General features: G+C 42.8%; 1 protein-coding gene across 3 annotated transcripts; it reads right to left on the bottom strand.

Annotated features, from left to right (window-relative positions):
* Positions 1-1,336: 1,336 nt before the first annotated feature.
* Positions 1,337-25,273, bottom strand: TBCCD1 (TBCC domain containing 1). Of its 3 annotated transcripts, none has more exons than XM_078766037.1 (9): positions 25,220-25,273; positions 19,897-20,117; positions 15,170-15,356; positions 14,737-14,886; positions 12,896-13,259; positions 12,293-12,470; positions 4,551-4,875; positions 4,231-4,430; positions 1,337-1,697 (listed from the first exon to the last, which is right to left on the bottom strand). In XM_078766037.1, exons 2-9 carry the CDS (start codon positions 20,043-20,045, stop codon positions 1,574-1,576), a joined length of 1,677 nt encoding a protein of 558 aa, XP_078622163.1. In that variant the 5' UTR covers positions 20,046-20,117; positions 25,220-25,273; the 3' UTR covers positions 1,337-1,573. The 3 variants fall into 3 exon arrangements, with proteins under 3 accessions (XP_078622163.1, XP_078622164.1, XP_078622162.1); XM_078766038.1 differs by lacking the exon at positions 25,220-25,273 and adding an exon at positions 20,289-20,314; XM_078766036.1 differs by lacking the exon at positions 25,220-25,273 and adding an exon at positions 20,302-20,313.
* Positions 25,274-25,787: the final 514 nt, after the last annotated feature.

The raw sequence follows: 25,787 nt of genomic DNA, 5'->3' as shown, positions 1-25,787 counted from the left end.
TCCCAAGTTCAAATCCCAAACTCGCAGCCTCCAACCTTTCCCCCCCCCCCTTCCCCCCCCCCCCCCCATTCCCATGCCTCCTCCCCCCAAGCCCTCTCCCTCCCACAGATCTCCCGATGTCCCTGCTCTCAAAAGTTGTACTTGTGTGCTTCCCCATCTCTCCCCATCTTGTCTACCGCTCCCCTTATTATATGTTTTATGTGTCCGTTATTTATTTATTTTGTCATTAATGTTAGCTCTTTCACGAGCCTCGATCTTGTACACAAAAAAAAGAGCAAACCTCCACAAAGCTGGACAGCTTACGTTTTGATTTTTGGAAAACTTCATGTTATATACAGTTTTAGGCCCTATTACTCAGAAGAACCCCAAGTACTCAGAAGAACCCCAAGTACTCAGAAGAACCCCAAGTACTCAGAAGAACCCCAAGTACTCTGAAGATCCAAAATACCCCAAAGACCAAAAAGACCCAATGAACCCCAAACACCCAAAATACCCCAAAGATCCAAAATACCCCAAAGACGCAAAATACGCCGAAGACCCAAAAGACTGAAAAGACCCTGAATACCCAATGGACCCCAAAGACCCTGAAGACCCAAAAGACCCCGATGATCCAAAAGACCCAAACAACAACCCTCAGGACCCAAATGACAAAGAGGACCCAAAAGGCCCCAAAGGCCCTATGGGCGGGGCTTCAATTGGGAAGCCCAAATGTAAAGGCAAAATATCAGAAATTGAAGGCTTTTTTTATTTTAAACGATTCATATAAACATCCGTTGAATCATATCACACGCAAATCATCAAAATCTAAACAGTACATGGCACCCATTTTGAAAAAAGATTGAATTCTGCAAAACGGAAGCGGCCGCTACACGTCTTTCTCAGGCGCACGTTTATGTGTGAAGAGTGCGCGCCGAATCTGTAACACGGAAGCGGCCGCTACACCTGTTTCTCAGTCGCTTTGCACACGCTGCCATGTTACTTCGGAGCCGCACGTTTATAAAGGAAGAGTTCGTCAGGAGTCGATCTACTCTCTCCTGGTACGTAGAATAAACAGTATTTGTAGAATTTCAACAAAAGCCACATCACTGTTCATATCGGTAAATATTATTCCATCATTTGGAAAAACTGGAAAATTTGGAAAAACAATATAGCCTATTTTACTCCAGGGGTCCTAGGATTACCCACCCAAAATATCGTTGCGATTGATTCAGCCGTTTTTGCGGTACCTTCGAACGGACAAACAGACGGACATTTGGTGAATTATAGTAAGATACGTTCCTCACCAGATAAACTCCCACAAAAAAGCCAAAAGAGGAAAAATAAAACAGACTTCACATACAAAATATATCACTTTATTCATCAATCTTTACAAACCGCAAACAATTACACGTTATGCAAATTGAGACTCCCTGAAAAGGACCAACAGTAAGTAATACATCCAGAATGTTGACAGAAAGTTCTCTGCATTCTTAGCAGAAACTCTCATTTCTGGGTGCAAGCTCAGTTGATGCAATCATGAATCTGCGTGAACGACTACGATGGCAGGTGTGAGGAAACGGAACAGAAGGTAAAGTCATGTTTTGTCTGCAGGTGCCCCAGATGCCAGCAGGCTGTCCAGCTGCTGTTTAAATCCCATCTGCTGAAGCCAGGTGTAGAACGTCTGCTCCACGGAGTCTTTGAGCGCAGTCCGCTGCTCCCTGGAATGAGAGATGTTTGCAAAGTTTAGCATCACAAGTTGATAATTTTAAAGGTCACCACTTAATTATTTTACCTTTGAAATTGTTGTGACAATTTCAACTGTCACTATTTTCATTGGATATAGGGGAACTAAGAATATTGTTGTGTGCTCAAGGATCAAGACATGGGGGGTGTTCAAGACCACGGGACACAGACCGATGACTACGTTCTAAAAGGTGTTCGAGCCAGAAGGTGTTCTAAAAGGTGTTCTGGGCCTGTTTCAGCCCAGATTGAGCAGTTTGAATAAAGCAGTTTTCGTTTGAGCAGTTTTCGTTTGATTGAGCAGTTTTCGCTCTTTCACGAGCCTCGATATTGTATACAAAAAAAAAAAAAAAAAAAAAAAAAAAAAAAAAAAAAAACAAGGCGTTTCAGAAAATATATACATCTACCATACAAAACACAATATGTGTGTGTCCCTCCTTAAGGCTAGATTTTAAAGGCTTTGAGTAGTGATTTAGGAGGGATTTGAGTGGGGTGATTTAAGAGGCAATCTTTGAACACGCCTGTGTGTCCACTGGTTAAAACACCTAAAAGGCTCTGAGGACCCAAAAGACCCCAAGTCCCCAGAAGACCCCAAAGACCCAATGGACCCCAAACACTCAAAATACCCAAAGACCCCAATAAAACCCTGTAGACTGTTGAAGACACAAAAGATAATGAAGACCTAGAAAATCCCAAGGACTCTGAAAACCCAAAATACCCCGAAAACCCTAAATATCCCAAAGACCCTAAATATCCCAAAGACCCTAAATATCCCAAAGACACTAAATATCCCAAAGACCCAAAGGACCCCAAAACACCACGAGGATCCAAAAGACCCCCCCCCCCCCCCCCCCCAAGGACCCAAAAGACAAAAAGGACTCAGAAGAACCCCAAGTACTCTGAAGATCCAAAATACCCCCAAAGACCCAATGAACCCCAAACACCCAAAATACCCCAAAGACCGAAAATACCCCAAAGACCGAAAATACCCCAAAGACCGAAAATACCCCAAAGACCCAAAAGACTGAAAAGACCCTCAAGACCCAATGCACCCCAAAGACACAGAAGACACGAAAGATCCTAAGACCCAAAATACCTCAAGGACCCCGAAGACCCAATAGACCCCAAACACCCAAAATACCCTGTAGACTGTTAATGACACAAAATAAAATGAAGACCTAGAAGACCCCAAGGACTTTGAAGACCCAATACCATGAAGACCCAAAATATCCCAAAGACCCAATGGACCCCAAAGACCCAAAAGACCCTGAAGACCCAAACAACCCCAGGGACCCAAATGACAAAGAGGACCCAAATGACCCCCAATGACTCAGAAGACCCCAATGACTCAGAAGACCCCAATGACTCAGAAGACCCCAATGACTCAGAAGACCCCAATGACTCAGAAGACCCCAATGACTCAGAAGACCCCAAGGACTCAGAAGACCCCAAGGACTCTGAAGACCCCAAGGACTCTGAAGACCCCAGGGACTCTGAAGACCCCAGGGACTCTGAAGACCCAAAAAACCCAAAGACCCAAAGACCCCAAAAAAACCAAAAGACCCAAACAACCCCAAGGACCCAAATGACCAAGAGGACCCCTAAGGACTCTGAAAATCCAAAATACCCCATACACCCTAAAGACCAAATAGACCCTTAACACCCAAAATACCCTGTAGACTGTTAAAGACACAAAAGACATGAAGACCCAGAAGGCCCTAAAGACAGACAAAGGCCATAAAGACAGAAACGTCATTGAAAACCCAATTGACCCCAAACCACCCAAAAGACCCCGCAGACTCTTAAATACCCAAAAGACACTGAAGACCCCAAATTCCCCAAAGACCCATAAAGACCCCGACGACCCAAAGACCCCAAATACACCAAATACCATTAAAGAACCAAAAGACCATAAAGACACAAAAGACCCCCAAAGACCCTTAAATACCCAAAAGACCACAGACACCCAAAAGCCCCTGAAGACCCAAAAAACCCCAAAGACCCTTAAATATCCAGAAGACCCAAAATATCCAAAAGACCCTTAAATATCCAGAAATCCCAAAACACTGAAAAGACCCCAAGACCCTTAAAAACCCATAAAGACCCCAAATACCCAAAAACACTGAAAAGACCCCAAGACCCATAAAGACCCCAAAAACAAAACACGTGATCCACTCCCACGTCTGTGTGTGTCTGTGTCTGTGTCTGTGTCTGTGTGTGTGTGTGAATACACTATGTATTCACTAATAATAATACAACACAAAGTGAATACATACCTCTAGGCCATTCTGTCAATCCACCCTTTAAATTAAGAAAGAAAATAAATAAATAAACACGGAGCATCGCCACATTGCCTTCGAAGGTATACACAAGCACAAATGAATTAGCCCACATTGGTAGGAAGACGGTTTAAACCAATGGGGCCTGTGTGTTGGCAGTGCAGGCATATACCCAAAGCATGTACAGACAGTGCCAAACAACTGCCACCAACAGGCCAATTCTCTGGCTCACCTTGTAAGCTTGGCCTCACGAACAAGCCCTTCCCAAGACTGTATTCTGCGCTGCCTCCTATCCAAAGCCTTCTGGTAGATCTTTGGGAGGCCTCCAGGTATCTCACTAGTCAAGCCTGACATGGCAAAAGGCACTGACAATGGATGCAGGTCGTCAGGAGGAAGCAGACCATATGGCATAGGTTGACATTTGGTCCCAGACTGCAGGGAGGGATTGTATAGCAGAAGAAGAGCAATGATGAGAGTCAAAGTTGGACTTTAAGAAATAGGAACTTAGGTGATTATGAAAAACATCAATGACTACAATGAATACAATCTCACCTCACTATGGCTACATTTATCTATCCCAAAACAAAGTGGCTTGTCCCACAGGTTTGGGATGGAGGCAAGACCACAATATGCCATGTGCTCCTCGAGCAAAGGGTAGTATACGTGCAAAGGTGCAAAGTTGAGTCCTTCGTTTCCAGTGAACACAAGTGGTCGTGATGGTGTGAGCAAGTGCAGAGTGCAGGAAGAGGAGGAAATGATGCCAAGACGGCGACATGCTGCAGCAACGGTCACCTCTCGGCATCCGCACAGTCGTACACTTGTTTCTACAGGACCCAGCACCAGCTGAAGTCGTCGACATCGATTTAAGGTTACAGAGCTGTTTGGGGTCAGTTTGGGGGACGAAATATTTTTGAACCTTAATAGAATCAGAAAATTTCAAGATACGTGAGTGATGAACGCACACAGATTTTCGAAAAAAAACAACTGTTTACATGAAAACACATTTTAAAAAAGAATACACGTGCAGGAGTTATGAACAGCAAGGAATTGCAACTATATCGTGAATGCAGTGTTAGTACGATTAGATCATCCTTGCTTTTGCAGAAATTATATATTTAAATTATAATATAACCTATTTAACTTTGGCTTTTCGCCAAGTGGCCTGCACACTCAAACAAGTACTGCATTCAAAACCGTCGATAAGGAACAGCTGGCTTGGCAAGCGCTAACTAGCTGCTTGGCAATTTAACACACCCCTGCTGTCAGTACAAGCAAGAGAACACGTAAAAGTTTCAAGGCCGAATTCAAACTGAAAATTGATTTCTGGAGAAGAAGAGGCAGGAAGAGAGTGATGACGAAATGGATTGCGACAGACCCACATTTGCCGACTCCGAGCTGCTTCAACTGTTTCACAGCGACACAGAAGAGGTGGACTTTGTGGGCTTGACGGAAAACAATTTACCAGTACCTTAAATAGTTTTGGAAGTATGGGTGTGCTTGTGCATGCGTGCGTGCACGTGTAGGTAAAATATGTGAAAGAACTGTAATTGTAACTAATTTAACGTATAGCCCACGGGTTATTTGCGTGAAAATATGGTAGTGAGTGCATGCGTCATTGTGGTTGTGTGACTAATTTTGTCTGTTCATTTATGCCTGGTGTTGGCTTAACGGTTAGGGTGCCGGCTTGGGATCTTAGGATCCTGAGTTCGAATCCCGGTCGATCGCTAAATTAACAACAGGGGGGTTGACTCAGCCTGTCATCCTTCTGAGGTCGGCAAATTGAGTACCAGATTGCTGGGATGAATGATCCCGGTGTGTACCCCGATTTAGAATAGGTACACCGTATCCCGGCGCATCGTAAGAGGCGACTAAGGGTTGGCATCAGGAAGGGCATCCGGCCATGAAAACCATTGCCTCAAACAGGGAACCATGATTGTCATGGGCCTGCAAGGCTAACCCCTGCTCCAGCGGGGAAAATGGCCTTAAAACGATCATTCATTCATTCATTTATGACAGATGAGATTACGTATTTACTGAAATAAAACAATGAAATACTAAAGGATCATCATTTTGACCAAACTTTGACAACTGTCTCTCTCCCATCATGGTGCTTCTTAGACTTGTACCCGATGGCATGGGCTACATTTCAACCAACAAATGTTGCCAACTGTACTGTATTAATTATTGGTCATAATATTAATCATATTTCTTAACTACCAGAGTTCAAGATTTCTAGTTCAAATTCAGCGAGACTTGACTGTGGTTTGGGCACCATGATGGATTGAACATTCACCGATTTGGCCCATTTTGTTCGCAAAAACCCAAAGACCCATCTTGGTATCATCAAAACAGGTACTGGATGGAAAGTACAATCATTTTTTAAAACACAATGTATTGGCGCAGGTATAATGTGCCGAATGGCCTCTTGCTGCATTTTGAACCAAAAATCTAATAATTTCATCTTTGTATTACAGTCCATACTTCTGCCAAGTTTGGTGGAAATTCCGTCATTCGATCCCAAAAAAATAAAAAATAAAAAAAATAATTATATATATATATATATATATAGGGCATACGGCCGGACAACCCAAAAACAATGCCTCCGGCCTTTGGCTGGGAAGGCATAAAAGACAAAACAGTGAAATATGTATTTGTGATGGAGATCACAAGTAAATAAATATTGTTGAATATAATATATTATATATATATATATATATATATATATATATATATATATATATATATATATATATATATATATATATATATTGTTGCAGAAATGAGGATTGCGTTTTTTGATTGTGTTGTATTGTATTGTAAATTGTTGTGAAATATGCTTTAGTCTGAGCCCTCCTTGCTCCAGTGTGTATAAAGGTCAAAGGGCGTTCCGGTAGTTAATTCCATAAAGCATACATTGAAGGACACTATAATACCCTTGTTCAGTAGTTTATTTCCTTATTCTGTGTATAGGTTAAGGCTTTGTCTTCCATTAAAATGACACTCCATTGCACCAAGAGAAAATAGATAGATTCCCTTCATTCCCCATTCCCACTCCCAAAACTTCCATTGCCAAGCCTCAATTTCCAGTTACATCCCCTCCAAGTCTCCATTGCCAACTGCACTGGGCAGTTTGCCAGTTTGTTACAGCTGTGGGTTGTTTTCGCTCCAAAACCACCATTGAACATGTGCTCGGGTCGGGGAAGAAAGGCGTGCCCGCCCGTCGTCATCAAGGGCGGAGCCAGAGGGTCGCGCGACCAACCAGGGCCGAGGTGAGCACACCGATGCGCGTGTCCTAAAAGCCGGTGGCTTAATCGCCGGAGGCGCTATAAAGGCGCGCGCGCAAGAAGTTGCGAGGAGAGCTGAGTTGTGTGGTTTTGGTCAGAGCGGGGGTTGGTCGTCAGTGGTGGTCAGTGGTTGCGTTGAGTTGTCGGTGGTGAGGAGTGATTGGACTAAGCAAGAGAGAAAGAGTCCTGGAGTTAGTGAGAGAGGGAGAGAGAACCCGTCACGCCAGACCCCCCACCAGCAGCGTTGGCTTGGCTCCACCAAGCAGCTCCGACCCGTTACCCCGCGCATACGACAGGATCGGTGGCATCGGCGGCCGTCGAGGTCCAGCCCGACGTCCCGTGCGGGATCAAGCTCCAGCCACCCACCTCCTGTCATTCCTGCCTGCAAGTTCCCCATTCGTGTACGTGAGTTTGTTCTGTTTGTTTTGTCCCTGGGGATTTAGTTAAGCCTGTTTAGATAAGCGAGCGATTTTCACTGTGTCCTTCTGGTCCGTCCCTCTGTCTATATTATTTTCTTATCTTTCCTTCTCCTTGGTTTCTTTGAGCCTGTAAATAGTAATAAATAGTAATCGTATTTCAAACCTTTATTCCTTCGTCTTCCTCTTCTTCACATCCGTGTTGTCTTTGTCTTTTCCCTCATTGAATAGCTGTGGCGCGATCTGGCCAACGTTCAGGGGATCGGGTGAGTCGGGAAAAACTGTTCGGCCGCGGCGCCTCCGCTCGGCAAACAACATCTTATCCGCGGACCGTAACAATATATATATCTATATCTATCTATACACAAAGAATTAAGTTAAGCACCCCTACACAAAGAATCAAGTTAAGCACCCCCTAATATATATTCTTTGTGTATATGTATACATTGGCATATATTCTAAGGTATGTGAGATCAAATAATGATTGGTATGACATTAGCAATTATCCATTGATGAAATGCAGATGAGTGCACTCATCTGTGACGCCCATCGCTCGTGCAGCACGTGTTATCATCCACGTGGTCGTGATTTTCTGAAAATGCACTATCATCACGGGTTATTGCAAGTCACGCCTGAGCTCGTGTGGGGGTTACATGGTCATTTTCTCGTAATGGTGGCTCGTAGACGGTTGTCGGACGGAGAAAGATGGCGGATAATAGGCATGATCGAGTCCGGAATGTCCAGAAAAGCTGTAGCTCGAACGTTTGGTTACCACCATTCGGTGATCAGTCGGTTGGTGCAGAAACACCAGGAAACGGATGCGGTGAAGGACCGCCCAAGGTCTGGAAGACCTCGCGTGACAACAGTCCGCCAAGATAGAGCGCTTTTGAGACTGGTGCGACGATATCCCTTCGCCTCGAGCCATTTCCTGAAGGACAACTGGCTGCCCAACAGAAGGCTATGTCACCGTACCGTGAGGAACCGCCTGAAATCGGCCGGTTTAAGGTCAAGACGAGTGATCAAGCGTCCAAGGCTACTCGAACGACATCAGAGGGAGCGTTTGGCATGGTGCCTAGCGCGACGTGGATGGAACATCCGGTCTTGGAGGCGAGTTCATTGGTCGGATGAAAGCCGGTTCTTGCTGTACGTGACAGATGGGCGTGTTCGGGTGTGGCGCCACAAAAACACCGCGTATGCACCTAAAAACATTCAACCAACGGTACCCTTTGGTGGTGGCTCGATTATGGTCTGGGGATGCTTCTCCCATGACTGTAAATTGGACCTGATAACTGTGCGAGGGAACCTCAACGGAGAGCGATATGCCGAGGAAATCCTGAATACCACCGTAATCCCGCACTTCGATGACCACACCCTCGCCAGCAGACCCATCTTCATGGATGACAACGCCAGGCCTCACCGTGCGAGACGCGTCCGAGCCTTGCTGGAGCAAGGTGCTGTGACAACCATCCCCTGGCCTGCGTACAGTCCTGACCTGAACCCCCTCGAGCACGTTTGGGACATGTTGGGACATGTTGGGACGACAAATTGCGAAGATGGTCCCTCCAATAGCCAATCTGGATGAATTGGAACGTGCATTACATCGGGAATGGAACAACCTGCCACAGCAACGCATACGACGGCTTACAGGGTCTATGAGACGTAGGGTTGAGTCAGTGATCCGATCACGTGGGTCCTACACACGTTATTGACGCAAAGATCGCTAGAGGTCTTCTCAGAACAATGACTGTACGTTAGAAAACATAAACGTCATCCACACTGTCCGTGATGGACCTATAGCTCCATACTTAAATTGAGGTGAAAATATGCCTAAAATTCCCAAAAAATTTCACCTTAAATTATTCAGAATAAAATATTGAAAACGGCATGATTGTTATGTTTTTATGTGACCATAATATCACTTCTCCAGAAAATATAGCAATATCATGGGTATATTACACTGTTTTGACGACAACAAACTTGTAATGTGCGAGGTTGTAAAAAAACGGGGGGGTGCTTAACTTAATTCTTTGTGTATATATATATATATATATATATATATATATATATATATATATATATATATACAGTATATCAAAAATTATATTATTATTATTATAATATATATTATTATTTATATATAATTATATTATAATATATATAATATATATTATAATTATTATAATATATATATATATATATATATATATATATATATATATATATATATATATATATATATATATATATATATATATATATATATATATATATATAAAATTACACATATATATATATATAATTATACATATATATATATATATATATAATTATACATATATATATAATTATACAGATATATATATATATATATATATATATATATATATATATATATATATATATATATATATATATTAGCTTGGCTCGGCTTACTGAGGAACGGGCTTATTTTAGCTGAGGATAATGACTGTACCTGAGTTGTTGTGTTGTCATGATTTACACCAATCATAATACAAACAATTATTTTGCACAAATGTATTTGTTGTTTGTGATATTACATTTTTATAGGCAATTTAGGTTGAAGATTCAGGTTGAATGTTTTTTTTTGTCAAGAAAGAACCTCTCAGCACACACATAGGGGAGGGGTCGGTGCAGAATGGAAGTTTGGGACGATTACACCTCACCTCAAGAAATTAAAAACACCTCACAGCCATAAAACACGAAATAAAAACATCTCACAGCCATAAAACACGTAGTAAAAACACCTCACAGCCATAAAACACGGAATAAAAACACCTCACAGCCATAAAACACGTAATAAAAACACCTCACAGCCATAAAACACGTAATAAAAACACCTCACCACCACGAAATTAAAAACACCTCAGCCATAAAACACGTAATAAAAACACCTCACCACCACGAAATTAAAAACACCTCAGCCATAAAACACGTAATAAAAACACCTCACAGCCATAAAACACGTAATAAAAACACCACAGCCACGAAATTAAAAACACCTCACAGCCATAAAACACGTAATAAAAACACCTCACCACCACAAAATTAAAAACACCTCACAGCCATAAAACACGCAATAAAAACACCTCACAGCCATAAAACACGTAATAAAAACACCTCACCACCACAAAATTAAAAACACCTCACAGCCACGAAATTTAAAACACCTCACCACCACGTCATTTAAAAACATCTCACCACCAAGTAATTCAAAACACCTCACCACCACGTAATTCAAAACACCTCACCACCACGTAATTCAAAACACCTCACCACCACGTAATTCAAAACACCTCACCACCACATAATTCAAAACACCTCACCACCACATAATTAAAAATACCTCACCAACACGTGATTCAAAACCACCACAACGTTATTAAAAACACTTCACAACCACGGAAACAAAAGTTTGAGGGAGTCGTTAAGTGAGAACACAGACACTGCCGAGATGTGTAGATATCTATCTATAATTCCAGTAATCTCTGTCTGTCTGTCTGTACGTCTGTACGTTTGTCTGTGACCGCTGTTTCTCGACAACCACGGGTCCGATATACTTTTAACTTGCCAGGTATATTGCTGGGGACCCGAGGATGTGCCTTTTCAAGGTTTCATATTAATCGGACAATTACTTACCGAGCTATGTCCAAAAAACGATTCAACCAATCAGAGAGCAGCGAACGATCGCGTGTGCCGAACGTGGCGGGCACACTCTGCCTCGGATGGCACATTTGAGAGCGTATTCATTTATTTCACGTTTGCAAACTATGTTGGCGTTAAACTATGTTTTACAACTAATAAAAACGAATTTGCGATTCATTCGCTTTCCTGCGCGTTTGTGTACGCGATGGCGATTTCTTTACCAAACTCCGGAAGCCGTTCGCTTTGGACCGAACCATTTCATGTAAATAGAGGGGGGGGATTGTCACCACTCGCAAGCCGTTCGCTTTGGACCAAACCATTTCATGTAAATAGAGGGGGGGGATATAATTTTAGATATATATATAGTACGGGCATGCCCTAGTATAGATAAATGACTGTACCCAAGTTACCGTTTTGTCATGGTTTAAAGCAATCATAATTCAAACAATAATTCAAAATATTCAATATTCAAATGTATTTGTAATATACGTGATATCACATTTTATAAACAATTGAAGTTGAAAACTTAAGTTGAAAATAACAAATTTCCCCCCAAAAAATTCCAAAATTAAAAATTAAAAAAAATCGAAAATTTTTCAAAAAAAATACCCTTAGGACATACCGACGGGAGAGATATGTGCATACCAGAAGTTTGGTACGATTTCACAAATGTTTGAGAAAGTAGTTCAGTGACAACACAAGACAGACACTGCACAGATATATATATATATATATATATATATATATATATATATATATATATATATATATATATATATATATATATATATATATATATATATATATATAATTATACATATACATATATATATATATATATATACTTTCAAAATAGCTATAAAGGCAGCCCAAGCTTGAAATTTTTTTACATCCCAACCAGGTACAGGCAAGGTACGCCAAATCCACATACCGCATCGGTGACAGCAAGTAAATGTATGCCGATGAACAGCGATGCAAAACAACATGTGCTCCAGTAAGGCGAGCCGAGCTCCGTGCTACTGTTTGACCACTCAAGTCACTTAATAGCAACACTTTACTGCCACTGTGGCTACAGAATGCCACACGTACTCGCTTGGTAGTTCCTCTTCCTAGAAGTCAGAAAGAAACAAACTCTCAAGACGTGCATCGGTTGATGGAATTTCTTCATGAAAATGGTCATTCGGGCCATCTACTTATAACATAGGAACAATGGCATAATGTTTGAGCACCTCACCCTTTCCTTTCCTTTTACTCATATATTCTCCCAACCTGCTTCTTTTTTAATTTCTCAAACTACTCACACATCCTTCCCATTATCGTTCTTAATTGGCATTTTCTCCATTTTGCACCCGCTTTGTGGACATAATTAGTTGATCGCCCACAACTCCCAACTTTAGCAAGAAATTCCCCAACAATAATGACAAAGAATACCACGAAAATCGAAGGAAAAGATTGGAGAGGTTCAAGACAAAGAGATCAAGCAGACACGATATAAATGAATAATATGTATAGCCACAAACTGTTCAGAACGCACCATGCTCGGCCCAAGAAAGTTGGCGGCCATACTGCACGCATGATGACAAACTGCAAGGGTTTGCGCCAAGTCGACTCCGTGTCCAGAATTCCAAAGATTTTGCTGCAAAGCCCTGGCTCGGTCCTAACCAGCCACTACTATCCCGTTGGCCTGGCAAGGCTGCCAATATCGAGAGTCCAAGCACATTCTTCATTGGAGATGCCCTACCCTCCACGAGGAGATCTAGGGCCTTGACAGCCTGATGTGAAAGGCAAGCGACTGGAGCAAGGCCGTCCAGAGACGTCTCATCGGGGGGCAGCAAAAGGCGCAGCGCTTCAGAGAAACTTGAAAGTATGAAGGAAAGATGGTGCCGATCATCCAAGACCTTGGGGTTATTTTTATGGGTAACCAAAAAATACAATATCTTTGTTAATATGCAATTATTTTATTGTTTCCTTCACAACCGCAGGAACAGGTGTGGGTACTGTTAGCAAGCAGCTTGCTATCGCTTACCAAGCCAGCCATTTCGTATCAACCACTTTGCAAGCCGCTCAGCAAGTGGAGCAAGCGATTAAGGTGCGTCATTATGTTGGCAAAAATGGCCGTGGTAATCGGATTCAAAACGATATTACAACCAAATAAATGTTCAGAGGCAAACCCCTGTTATGTGTACTCATTATTGAAAGGTGCATTTCATACTTTAATTGGGAAAGATTCAGAAAACCACAAAAAACCACCCACAAACCTCTCTCCCCTTCCCCAAAATGCAAAATGGTAGGGGCCATAGAAAAGCTTGGCAGGGGGCTCCCCCTTCTGACTCCCCATTGTTTATATTTCTTTCCCTCTTACTCATACTCTGTAGCCGCTGTTAACACAACTAGGACGTACCCGTACGTGGGTGCCCGTTCCTTGCCAAAAAAAAAAAAAAATGTCTGGGCGTGCCCATGGGCCCATGGGCGTGCCCGTAAGTGCGTGATGTGACCGTACAATGAATGTATCGTCCTGACGCCGCAGCTCGGATGGCGCTGCAGTTAATCGGGCCTGTATCGGCAGAGTTATTATAAACGTGTACTACAATCGATCGTACCTTACAACAATCAACACAGATTGCAACGTCAAATAAATGAATACGCTCTCAAATGTGCCGTCCGAGGCAGCGTCTGCTCGCCACGTTCAGCATCAGTACGTCGTCACTATGACTATCCGTAAGTCCGGAAGTGACGTCCTCATTTGACTGTCCGGAAGGTCGCATATCGCAGTTACGATGAATCGCAAATTAGTTTTAATTAGTTTAAAAACATAGTTTAACGCCAACATAGTTTGCCAACGTGAAATAAATGAATACGCTCTCAAATGTGCCGTCCGAGGCAGAGTCTGTTCGCCACGTTCGGCACACGTGATAGCTCGCTGCTCTCTGATTGGTTGAATCGTTTTTTGGACATAGCTCGGTAACTACTTCTCCGATTAATATGAAACCTTGAAAAGGCACATCCTCAGGTCCCCAGCAATATATCTGGCAAGTTTCAATTAGATCGGACCCGTGGTTGTCGAGAAACAGCGGTCACAGACACACAGACACACAGAGATTACTGGAATTATAGATAGATAAATTCGTTTTGGGACGTTATCACAAGAGGATCGAGTAAAACTGAAAAGGACGACCCAGACAGCATGGTTTTCATTGGAGGCCGCCATGTTGTTAATCAAGCCACTTGGTGGGCAATAGCAAGATGCTTGATAATGTGTGACACACCCCAGTTGTATAATAACAATGAAACCTGCTGTAACAAGGCAACCTTTCCAGGATGACAACACACAATCCAGAATGATGAGTGGAGCAAGGTCGCAAGTTGTTGCCTTACCTTGTTCTGTGTCACCAGCCGATCATCATCAGGCATGCTTGGGCCTTGGTCCGGCCAGCTGTCATCTTTATGTAATGATGAGCGCAGTGAGACGCGCTGAGTCTGCTGCACCAGCAGAAATAACAGGAAGGTCAGGGTATCCACCGAGAGCTATTGGGCACAGGAAGGAAAGGATACAAGATCAGAATGGGTCAGGTCAGCATTGTTTCATGCCAATAAGAGCTTGGTCAAGCCTTAGCAACCAAGGATGTAGCTTTTGGACCCACCGTCAGCATTATGACGAAACACTTCGGCTCACGAGTAACTTTTACTCAAAACTCTGTCATCGCTACCTTTCAAATGGCATCCTGGCTCAGACATGTAATCGCAACTGCAATGGAAGCGTTAAGACCTCGGTGCGGTGCAGGGTGTGCAAAGGTGCTTTCCAACTTGCCATGGCCCTCTTGGCCTCCAACTCCCTCTCATTGCTGCACTGAGAAAGCTGCTCAGCCCGTTCCAGCCTGTCAGTGACTGTGAACTCCGGTGAAAGGGAATCAAAGACTTCAAAGTACACCCAAGCTGTGTGTTCTGGTAGTTGCAGCTTTGCACAAGCCACTCGGCGCCACAGTGACCACGTCAATCTACACCACAAGGCACAATGAGCAATAACCACAAAATATACACGATGGTCGGTGTTGTAGAAATCAATCAAGTCCACAACTTTGTCCCATAGGTAGGTTTAATAACAATCAGATCTCTGGCAACATCCTGTAGAATACAATCATGCAATATATATCAGGATCTTGGCATCATATAGGAAGGATCGATAATATTAGTCAATGCAAGCAAGCCTAGAATATCTGTATGCACGTACCATCCGAGTCTACATGTCATAGAGTAAATGTCGCAGGAGTGGCCCGGAGTCGCGGACGTCCGAGGTCTTATAGGCGCCTCTCAGTGGTTTAAGAGAGCATCACACCTGGGTTCAACTTTGATACATTTTCACTACAGTCGGTACGGTGGTAATGCACTTATTTTTCAGTTCGTAAGAAAAACTACGCGAGATCACAATGAAAGGTTTGTGTATAGATCACCCATTTAACTTGATCGGTATAATACTGTGATCGATCACATGGCTACATCACACCTCGCTTTAAAATGGCTGCCCCGCTAGATTCTTACTGCGGAAGACATTCCTCAAGTGGATATCCATAGGCATTTAAAGAATATGTACGACACTCCCGATGAGTGTGTGTGCGCACGCCTGTACATGTCTGTCTATGTCTATGTCTGTCAGTCCAGCCGTAACTTTATTCCCATTTCAGCTTTTGTCATCAAATTTCCAACACAGATTCATTATGAGAATATGGAGAAGACAAATGAATAATTCGGACAAAATGCCAAACGTCAACGTCACATAAAATCGTCCATTTTCATCCGATTCACCTGAAATTTAAAGAATTTACAGACTGGGTCCCAGAATTGGTTTAATCAAAAGCTAAAAGCCAATTGTTTTTTGTTTTTAGATCAAAATGTCAAAGATCAAGGTTGCATAAAATATCAATGTCAGTCATATCGACGTCAGTGATCAAATTAATCGAGTGCAACTTGTGTTCTGTTAAGAAAGTCAAAGTCACAAAATTGTCAATGTCCATCTGATTGACTTGAAATTTGAGCAGGATTTGAATATTGGATCACTGAAGATTAATCAAAAGTTTATGGTCAAAGAAAAAAAAATGGTTAAAAGGTCAAGATGGCCAAAAATCATCAATCTTTTTGCATTTTTTTTTAGCTGTTTTCATCAGGTTTAGCATATGGAAGAATAAGTCTGAATAAAAAGTGGACGCTGTTGGGCTTTGCATTGTCAGATGCTTTCTAGTTGTAATTACCTCGGCCACCGGAGGTGAATGGAGGTTATGGTTTCACCCCAATTTGTTTGTTTGTCTGTGAACAGGATATCTCAAAAAGTTGTGGACAGATTCGGACGAAATTTGGTGGAGAGCTTTGATATGTGACGAGGATGAAATGATTCGATTTTGGTGAAGATCTGGAAGTGAGATTTTTTTTTTAAATGCGATTCTTCACCATCGGAGAGATAGTGCCAAGAACGATATATAGCACGATATCTCAAAACGTTGTGTGGATGACATATTACAGAACTTGATGGATGAGTTGGGTCTAGCGGAGGTATGCTCTCTACCGAGTGCCGTTCTAGTTGGAATTATTACATTTATTGAGAAATAAAACAAGAGGCATTTGTTTCATACTGACCCCGTTAACACACGACCTTCATCTTCTCAAAGTAATCTTTCTCTCTCGGTATCACCAGAACTATCGCAATTGGCAAACCTGCCCGACCACCACATGTAACCATAATCACCAAAGTTCATTCAGGGTAGTTACCCTAGAGGCTGAAGGGAATTTCAGAAAAGCGTACCGGCAGCACACCGTTATGTATCGCAAGCATCAGAGTAATGAGTCAAGGATGAGGGATTTTCCATATTTGAAGTTATTTATTTTTTAAATGTATACCCCCACTATATTTATATCATAAAAAGTTGGTGCTGCTGCATCCCAGATGTGACATTAAAAGACGGTTTATTCCAGGTGTTATTTGGTGATGGGAGGAATGCTGTATGCCTGTACATATTGGTACGTATAATACACCTCCACAGGTAGTGAGTGAGGCACCTAATCATTAAGATGAAGTTGCAAATCGAAATGAGTGAATTGGGAAGACCCTGTGTTGGTACTTTAAGTAGACTACAGTACAGTGTGTGGGGGTAGGTAATGAAATATCTTAGTCGAGGTAATATAAAATTGTATAGAGTAGAGTGCTCCGAATGTCACGAAGAACACGAAGAATACGAACAACACGAACAACACAAACGAAGAACACACACGAGCAACACACACGAGCAACACACACGAGCAACACACACGAGCAACACACACCAGCAACACACACCAGCAACACACACCAGCAACACACACCAGCAACACACACCAGCAACACACACCAGCAACACACACCAGCAACACACACCAGCAACACACACCAGCAACACACACCAGCAACACACACGAACAACACACACGAACAACACACACGAACAACACACACGAACAACACACACGAACAACACACACGAACAACACACACGAACAACACACACACGGACAACACACACACGGACAACACACACACGGACAACACACACACGGACAACACACACACGGACAACACACACACGGACGACACACTCGGACAACACACACGGACAACACACACACGGACAACACACACACGGACAACACACACACGGACAACACACACACGGACAACACACACACGAACACCCCACACACGAACACCCCACACACGAACACCCCACACACGAACACCCCACACACGAACAGCCCACACACGAACAACCCACACACGAACAACCCACACACGAACAACCCACACACGAACAACCCACACACGAACAACCCACACACGAACAACCCACACACGAACAACCCACACACGAACAACACACACAAGAACAACACACACAAGAACAACACACACAAGAACAACCCACACAAGAACAACACACACAAGAACAACACACACAAGAACAACACACACAAGAACAACACACACAAGAACAACACACACACGAACAACACACACGAGCAACACACACGAACAACACACACGAACAACACACACGAACAACACACACACGGACAACACACACACGGACAACACACACACGGACAACACACACACGGACAACACACACACGGACAACACACACACGGACAACACACACACGGACAACACACACACGGACAACACACACGGACAACACACACACGAACAACACACACACGAACAACACACACACGAACAACACACACACGAACAACACACACACACGAACAACACACACACGAACAACACACACACGAACAACACACACCGAACAACACACACCGAACAACACACACCGAACACCACACACGAACAACACACACGCGAACAACACACACGTGAACAACACACACGCGAACAACACACACGCGAACAACACACACGCGAACAACACACCCGCGAACAACACACCCGCGAACAACACACCCGCGAACAACACACACACGAACAACACACACACGAACAACACACACACGAACAACACACACACGAACAACACACACACGAACAACACACACACGAACAACACACACACGAACAACACACACACACAAACAACACACACAAACAACACGCACACAACACGCACACGAACAACACGCACACGAACAACACGCACACGAACAACACGCACACGAACAACACGCACGGACAACACCCACACACTAACACACACGCGGACAACGCACATGCGAACAACGCACGCGCGAACAACACACGCGCGAACAACACACACGCGAACAACACACACACGAAACACACACACACGAAACACAAACACACGAAACACAAACACACGAAACACACACACACACACACAAAACACACACACACACACGAAATACACACACACGAAACACGAAACACACACACACGAAACACACACACACGAAACACACACACACGAAACACACACACACGAAACACACACACACACACGAAACACACACACACACGAAACACACACACACACGAAACACACACACATACACACGAAACACACACACACACACACGAAACACACACACACACACACGAAACACACACACACACGAAACACACACACACACACGAAACACACACACACACGAAACACACACACACACGAAACACACACACACACGAAACACACACACACGAAACACACACACACGAAACACACACACACGAAACACACACACACACACCCTTCCTTCAGTTTCTATCCGGCCATGAGCCCACAGGTAAGCTGAGCCAGATCATAACCATTAACCTGCACGAGATCCACAAAACCCTTCAAACATTACAATGAGTTGGTGAGATCCACAGGTACGTACAGGTACATTGGTATTGGCAGCACCCCATCCCGAGCCTGGGTGCACAGGTCAGCCGAGACTACAGGTACAGGTACAGGTACAGGTACAGGTACATACATCCAACACGAAAACCACAAAACCCTTCCAACAAGTTATGATATAAGATCCACAAGTACCTACCTTGGCAGCACTCCGTCCTGAGCTCGGGCCCATAGGTAAGCGGAAACCTTCCTCAAGTAACGGATGCCGAGCTTCGCGGGAGGAACGGGCAGCACACCTACGGCCAGCGGCTCCCAGCACGGCCACAACCGCACCGTTGACTTGTCCATGATGGGGAAAATAAATAAACACGCAAAACGAGGTACATATACTATATAGTATATATCGAGGTGTACAGGAACCTGGAACGTGGAAATAAACGGGGGAGACAAATAATGTTATTTGTAAAAACATAGGTTAATGCCTCCCTCTGTTGACTCTCATTGTGTATAAAGTACGTACTAAGCGAGGTGTAAATAACACCTCAGTCAATAGTTAAATACATTATTTTTGAATACAATATACGTATACACATTTGTTCCTCACTTCCGTCGGATATGAGTCACAGGAATTATCAATTTCACCGTTTTAGATTTTTCATTTTAAAGAATATTTCTTTCTCCAGAGAGGAAACTCATGTAGAATCTTTAACGTCCACTTTATATGAAACTAATGTAGATTCTTTAACGTCCACTTTGTATTAAACTCATGTAGAATCTTTAACGTCCACTTTATATGAAACTCGTTTCGAATCTTTAACGTCCACTTTATATGAAACTAATGTAGAATCTTTAACGTCCACTTTGTATTAAACTCATGTAGAATCTTTAACGTCCACTTTATATGAAACTCGTTTCGAATCTTTAACGTCCACTTTATATGAAACTAATGTGAATCTTTAACGTCCACTTTGTGTTAAACTAATGTAGAATCTTTAACGTACACTTTGTATGAACCTCATGTAGAATCTTTAACGAACACTTTGTATGAAACGAATGTAGAATCTTTAACGTACACTTTGTATGAACCTCATGTAGAATCTTTAACGAACACTTTGTATGAAACGAATGTAGAATCTTTAACGAACACTTTATATGAAACTCGTTTCGATTCTTTAACGTCCACTTTGTATGAAACTCATGTAGAATCTTTAACGTCCACTTTGTATGAAACGAATGTAGAATCTTTAACGTCCACTTTGTATGAAACTCATGTAGAATCTTTAACGTCCACTTTGTATGAACCTCATGTAGAATCTTTAACGTCCACTTTGTATGAAACTCATGTAGAATCTTTAACGTCCACTTTGTATGAACCTCATGTAGAATCTTTAACGTCCACTTTGTATGAAACTCATGTAGAATCTTTAACGTCCACTTTGTATGAACCTCATGTAGAATCTTTAACGTCCACTTTGTATGAAACTCATGTAGAATCTTTAACGTCCACTTTGTATGAAACGAATGTAGAATCTTTAACGTACACTTTGTATGAACCTCATGTAGAATCTTTAACGTCCACTTTGTATGAAACGAATGTAGAATCTTTAACGTCCACTTTGTATGAAACGAATGTAGAATCTTTAACGTCCACTTTATATGAAACTCATGTAGAATCTTTAACGTCCACTTTGTATGAAACTCATGTAGAATCTTTAACGTCCACTTTGTATGAACCTCATGTAGAATCTTTAACGTCCACTTTGTATGAAACTCATGTAGAATCTTTAACGTCCACTTTGTATGAACCTCATGTAGAATCTTTAACGTCCACTTTGTATGAAACTCATGTAGAATCTTTAACGTCCACTTTGTATGAACCTCATGTAGAATCTTTAACGTCCACTTTGTATGAAACTCATGTAGAATCTTTAACGTCCACTTTGTATGAAACGAATGTAGAATCTTTAACGTACACTTTGTATGAACCTCATGTAGAATCTTTAACGTCCACTTTGTATGAAACTCATGTAGAATCTTTAACGTCCACTTTGTATGAAACGAATGTAGAATCTTTAACGTCCACTTTATATGAAACGAATGTAGAATCTTTAACGTACACTTTGTATGAACCTCATGTAGAATCTTTAACGTACACTTTTTATGAAACGAATGTAGAATCTTTAACGTCCACTTTGTATGAAACGAATGTAGAATCTTTAACGTCCACTTTGTATGAAACTCATGTAGAATCTTTAACGTCCACTTTGTATGAAACGAATGTAGAATCTTTAACGTCCACTTTGTATGAAACTCATGTAGAATCTTTAACGTCCACTTCGTATGAAATTCATGTAGAATCTTTAACGTACACTTTTTATGAAACTCATGTAGAATCTTTAACGTCCACTTTGTATGAAACTCATGTAGAATCTTTAACGTCCACTTTGTATGAAACGAATGTAGAATCTTTAACGTCCACTTTGTATGAAACTCATGTAGAATCTTTAACGTACACTTTTTATGAAACTCATGTAGAATCTTTAACGTCCACTTTGTATGAAACTCATGTAGAATCTTTAACGTCCACTTTGTATGAAACGAATGTAGAATCTTTAACGTCCACTTAGTATGAAATTCATGTAGAATCTTTAACATCCACTTTGTATGAAACTCATGTAGAATCTTTAACGTCCACTTTGTATGAAACTCATGTAGAATCTTTAAGGTCCACTTAGTATGACTCCATATAGAATCTTTAACGTCCACTTTATATTGGTGATTGGTGATTTCACTTGAGTTTATTCCACAGGTGATACCACCAAGATTGACTTAGTTCCTTTCAGCCGATCTTAAGTTATCGCGGTAAGAAAAACCTATTACAGACTCTGACCTTTGACCTCGTGACTCCAAAATCCAATTAGTTAATCTGTACATAACGTCCACTTGGTGATTTCAATATCCACATGGACTCCACTGACTCCACGTTAACCACTGACTTCACTGATTTACTCACCTGCTTTAACCTCACTCAACATGTCAACTTTCCTACCCATAACCGTGGTCACATTTTGGACCTTGTCTGCTCTACTGGACTAATTTTGCACCATCTCTCTGGCTCCGACCTCACTCTCTCTGACCACCTAGCCATCACTCTGACCATCAACATCCCCACCCCAGCACCAAGGCATTATCGCACTGTCAACTTCCGTAAGCTAAACGCTCTTTCACCTACCTCATTCTCATCGACCCTCTCTGAAAAAATGTCCACTTCTCCCTTCGTTGACCTCCACACCCCTTCTGACCTCACTGACTACTACAACCACACTCTCTCCTCCTGCCTTGACCAACTTGCGCCTATAAAAACCAAAACAGTTTCTTTCACCCATTCTGCTCCCTGGTTTACCCCTGAACTCCGCCTGATGAAAACTCGTGCTCGCCAACTTGAAAGACTCCGCAATAAAACAGGTCTCACAGTTCACTCCCAGGCCTACAAGGACCACATACAACACTATAAAGATGCCCTCTCCCGCGCCCGCTCCGCCTACTACTCTCAAATTATCCACTCTGGCTCCGGAAACCCAAAAGCACTCTTCTCTACAATAAACAAACTCCTCAGCCCCCTGAACACCACCACCCAGTCATTCACAATAGACAACTGCATCTCCTTCCTTTCATTCTTCCAACGCAAAATTGAAAACATCTACAACAGCTTGACCACCGCCGCACCCGCTCCCCCTCATACCACCTGCCCCCCCTTATCCTGCCAGCCCCTGTCTCAATTCTCCCCAGTCTCCCCTACTGACCTCTCTGAACTCCTCATCGGAATGAAAACTGCCACCTGCACTCTTGACCCCATCCCCTCCAGCTTTGTCAAGGCCTCCCTTCCTGCTCTCTCTCCATTTATCATTGCAACAATAAACTCCTCCCTGTCTACAGGCATCGTCCCACCATCCCTCAAAATTGCTGCTGTTACCCCCATTCTGAAAAAACCTGGACTAAACCCTGACACCCTAAACAACTTCAGACCCATCTCCAACCTACCCTTTCTGTCAAAGGTTTTGGAACGCGCTGTAGCCACTCAACTCAAACATCACCTCTCTGCCAATAACCTGTATGAAACATTCCAATCCGGATTCCGCTCCAACCACAGTACTGAAACTGCTCTCCTCAAAATCACCAACGACCTTCTCCTCTCCTCTGACGCTGGCAACCTCAACATTCTCATCCTCCTCGACCTCAGCGCTGCCTTTGACACCATCGATCACACCATCCTCCTCACCCGACTTGAATCCACCTTTAACGTTACCGGCACTGCCCTCTCTTGGATTAAATCATACCTCTCTGACAGACGCCAGTTCATCTCCATCAATAACTGCAAATCCCCCACTGCTCCCCTCCCCCAAGGTGTCCCCCAAGGTTCAGTTCTTGGCCCCCTCCTCTTCATCCTTTACCTGTCCCCCCTCGGTCACTTAATCCGCCGTCATGGTCTCCAATTCCACTGCTTCGCCGATGACATCCAGCTTTTCATCTCCACCAAGTCCATCTCCACCGCCACCCACTCTATCCTGACAAACTGCATCACTGAAATAAAATCCTGGCTTCAAATCAACTTCCTCAAACTTAACTGTGATAAATCTGAAATAATCATCATTGGCCCAAAAACGCTCACCAAGTCCACCCATAACTTTGCCCTCAACATCGACGGTTTCCCAGTATCCACTTCCCCTCACATCCGGAATCTTGGCGTCATCTTTGACCAAACCCTCTCCTTCGACAAATACACTAAACAGATCACAAAGACAGCCTTCTTTCACCTGAAAAACATCGCCCGTCTCCGTCCATCCCTCTCCTCCGTGGCTGCAGAAACCCTCATCCACGCCTTCATCACCTCCCGTCTGGACTACTGCAATAGCCTCCTTTATGGTTCACCCTCAACAATCACCAATAAACTCCAATACATTCAGAACTCCGCTGCCCGTCTACTCACCCATTCCCGGACCCGTGACCACATCACCCCCGTCCTTTACAAGCTTCACTGGCTCCCCATCTCCCAGAGAATCCAGTACAAAATCCTCCTCTTGACCTACAAAGCCCTCCATAACCTGGCCCCATCCTACCTAGACAACTCTTGTATGGTGCTGTTCTCTATTGCGTTCTCATCTTGTGTAATACTGCGCATTGTTATTTGCATATTCTGTATCTATTATCTTATTCTAATATCTACCATCGCTTTCTTTGTCTTGCAGATTGATTGTTCATCGTTGTTGCTAATAAACCTGCATTCAATTGATACATCCTTGTTTACTACCTGGCTGACCTCCTCTCCAGACACACTCCCACCCGCAACCTCCGCTCTGCTGGTACCAACCTCCTGACCCCCCCCCCCCCCCATCCGGACCAAATTTAGATCCCGGGGGGACAGGGCCTTCTCCATCGCTGCTCCCACCCTCTGGAACTCGCTACCTCACACCATCAGAGACTCCTCCTCACTCACCACATTCAAAACATCACTCAAGACCCACCTGTTCAACACTTAACCCACAGCATCTAACCCCTGACTATCTCCTCTCCTTCTCCCTCCTTTGTGCTTTGAATATTTCCCTATTGATTCTTCTTTTTTTGCAATTGTTTTTATGTTTTGCTATGCATTATGTTTTGCACTCTGTCAAAGCGTCTTTGGGCTTCCTGAAAAGCGCTATATAAAATAAATGCATTATTATTATTATTATTATATTAAACTCATGTAGAATCTTTAACGTCCACTTTGTATGTAACTCATTTAGAATCTTTAACGGACACTTTATATGAAACTCAAGTAGAATCTTTAAGGTCCACTTATGATGACTCTCATTTAGAATCTTTAACGTCCACTTTGTATGAAACTCATTTAGAATCTTTAACGTCCACTTTGTATTAAACTCATGTAGAATCTTCAACGTCCATTTTGTATGAAACTCATTTAGAATCTTTAACGTCCACTTTGTATTAAACTCATGTAGAATCTTCAACGTCCATTTTGTATGAAACTCATTTAAAATCTTTAACGTCCACTTTATATGAAACTCAAGTAGAATCTTTAACGTCCACTTG

This window comes from Myxine glutinosa, chromosome 12, assembly GCF_964187855.1.
Source record: "Myxine glutinosa chromosome 12, kmMyxGlut1.1, whole genome shotgun sequence".
NCBI lineage: Eukaryota > Metazoa > Chordata > Myxini > Myxiniformes > Myxinidae > Myxine > Myxine glutinosa.
This window is presented reverse-complemented; position numbering and strand designations above follow the sequence as displayed.

Excerpts from the sequence above, each read along its gene's own strand:
- TBCCD1 (XM_078766037.1), bottom strand. The coding sequence starts at position 20,045 with ATGGACAAGTCAACGGTGCGGTTGTGGCCGTGCTGGGAGCCGCTGGCC. Across the intron at positions 14,887-15,169 it reads TGGAGGCCAAGAGGGCCATG|CTCTCGGTGGATACCCTGAC; the intron begins GCAAGTTGGAAA and ends TGTGCCCAATAG. Across the intron at positions 4,431-4,550 it reads ATAAATGTAGCCATAGTGAG|TCTGGGACCAAATGTCAACC; the intron begins GTGAGATTGTAT and ends CCCTCCCTGCAG.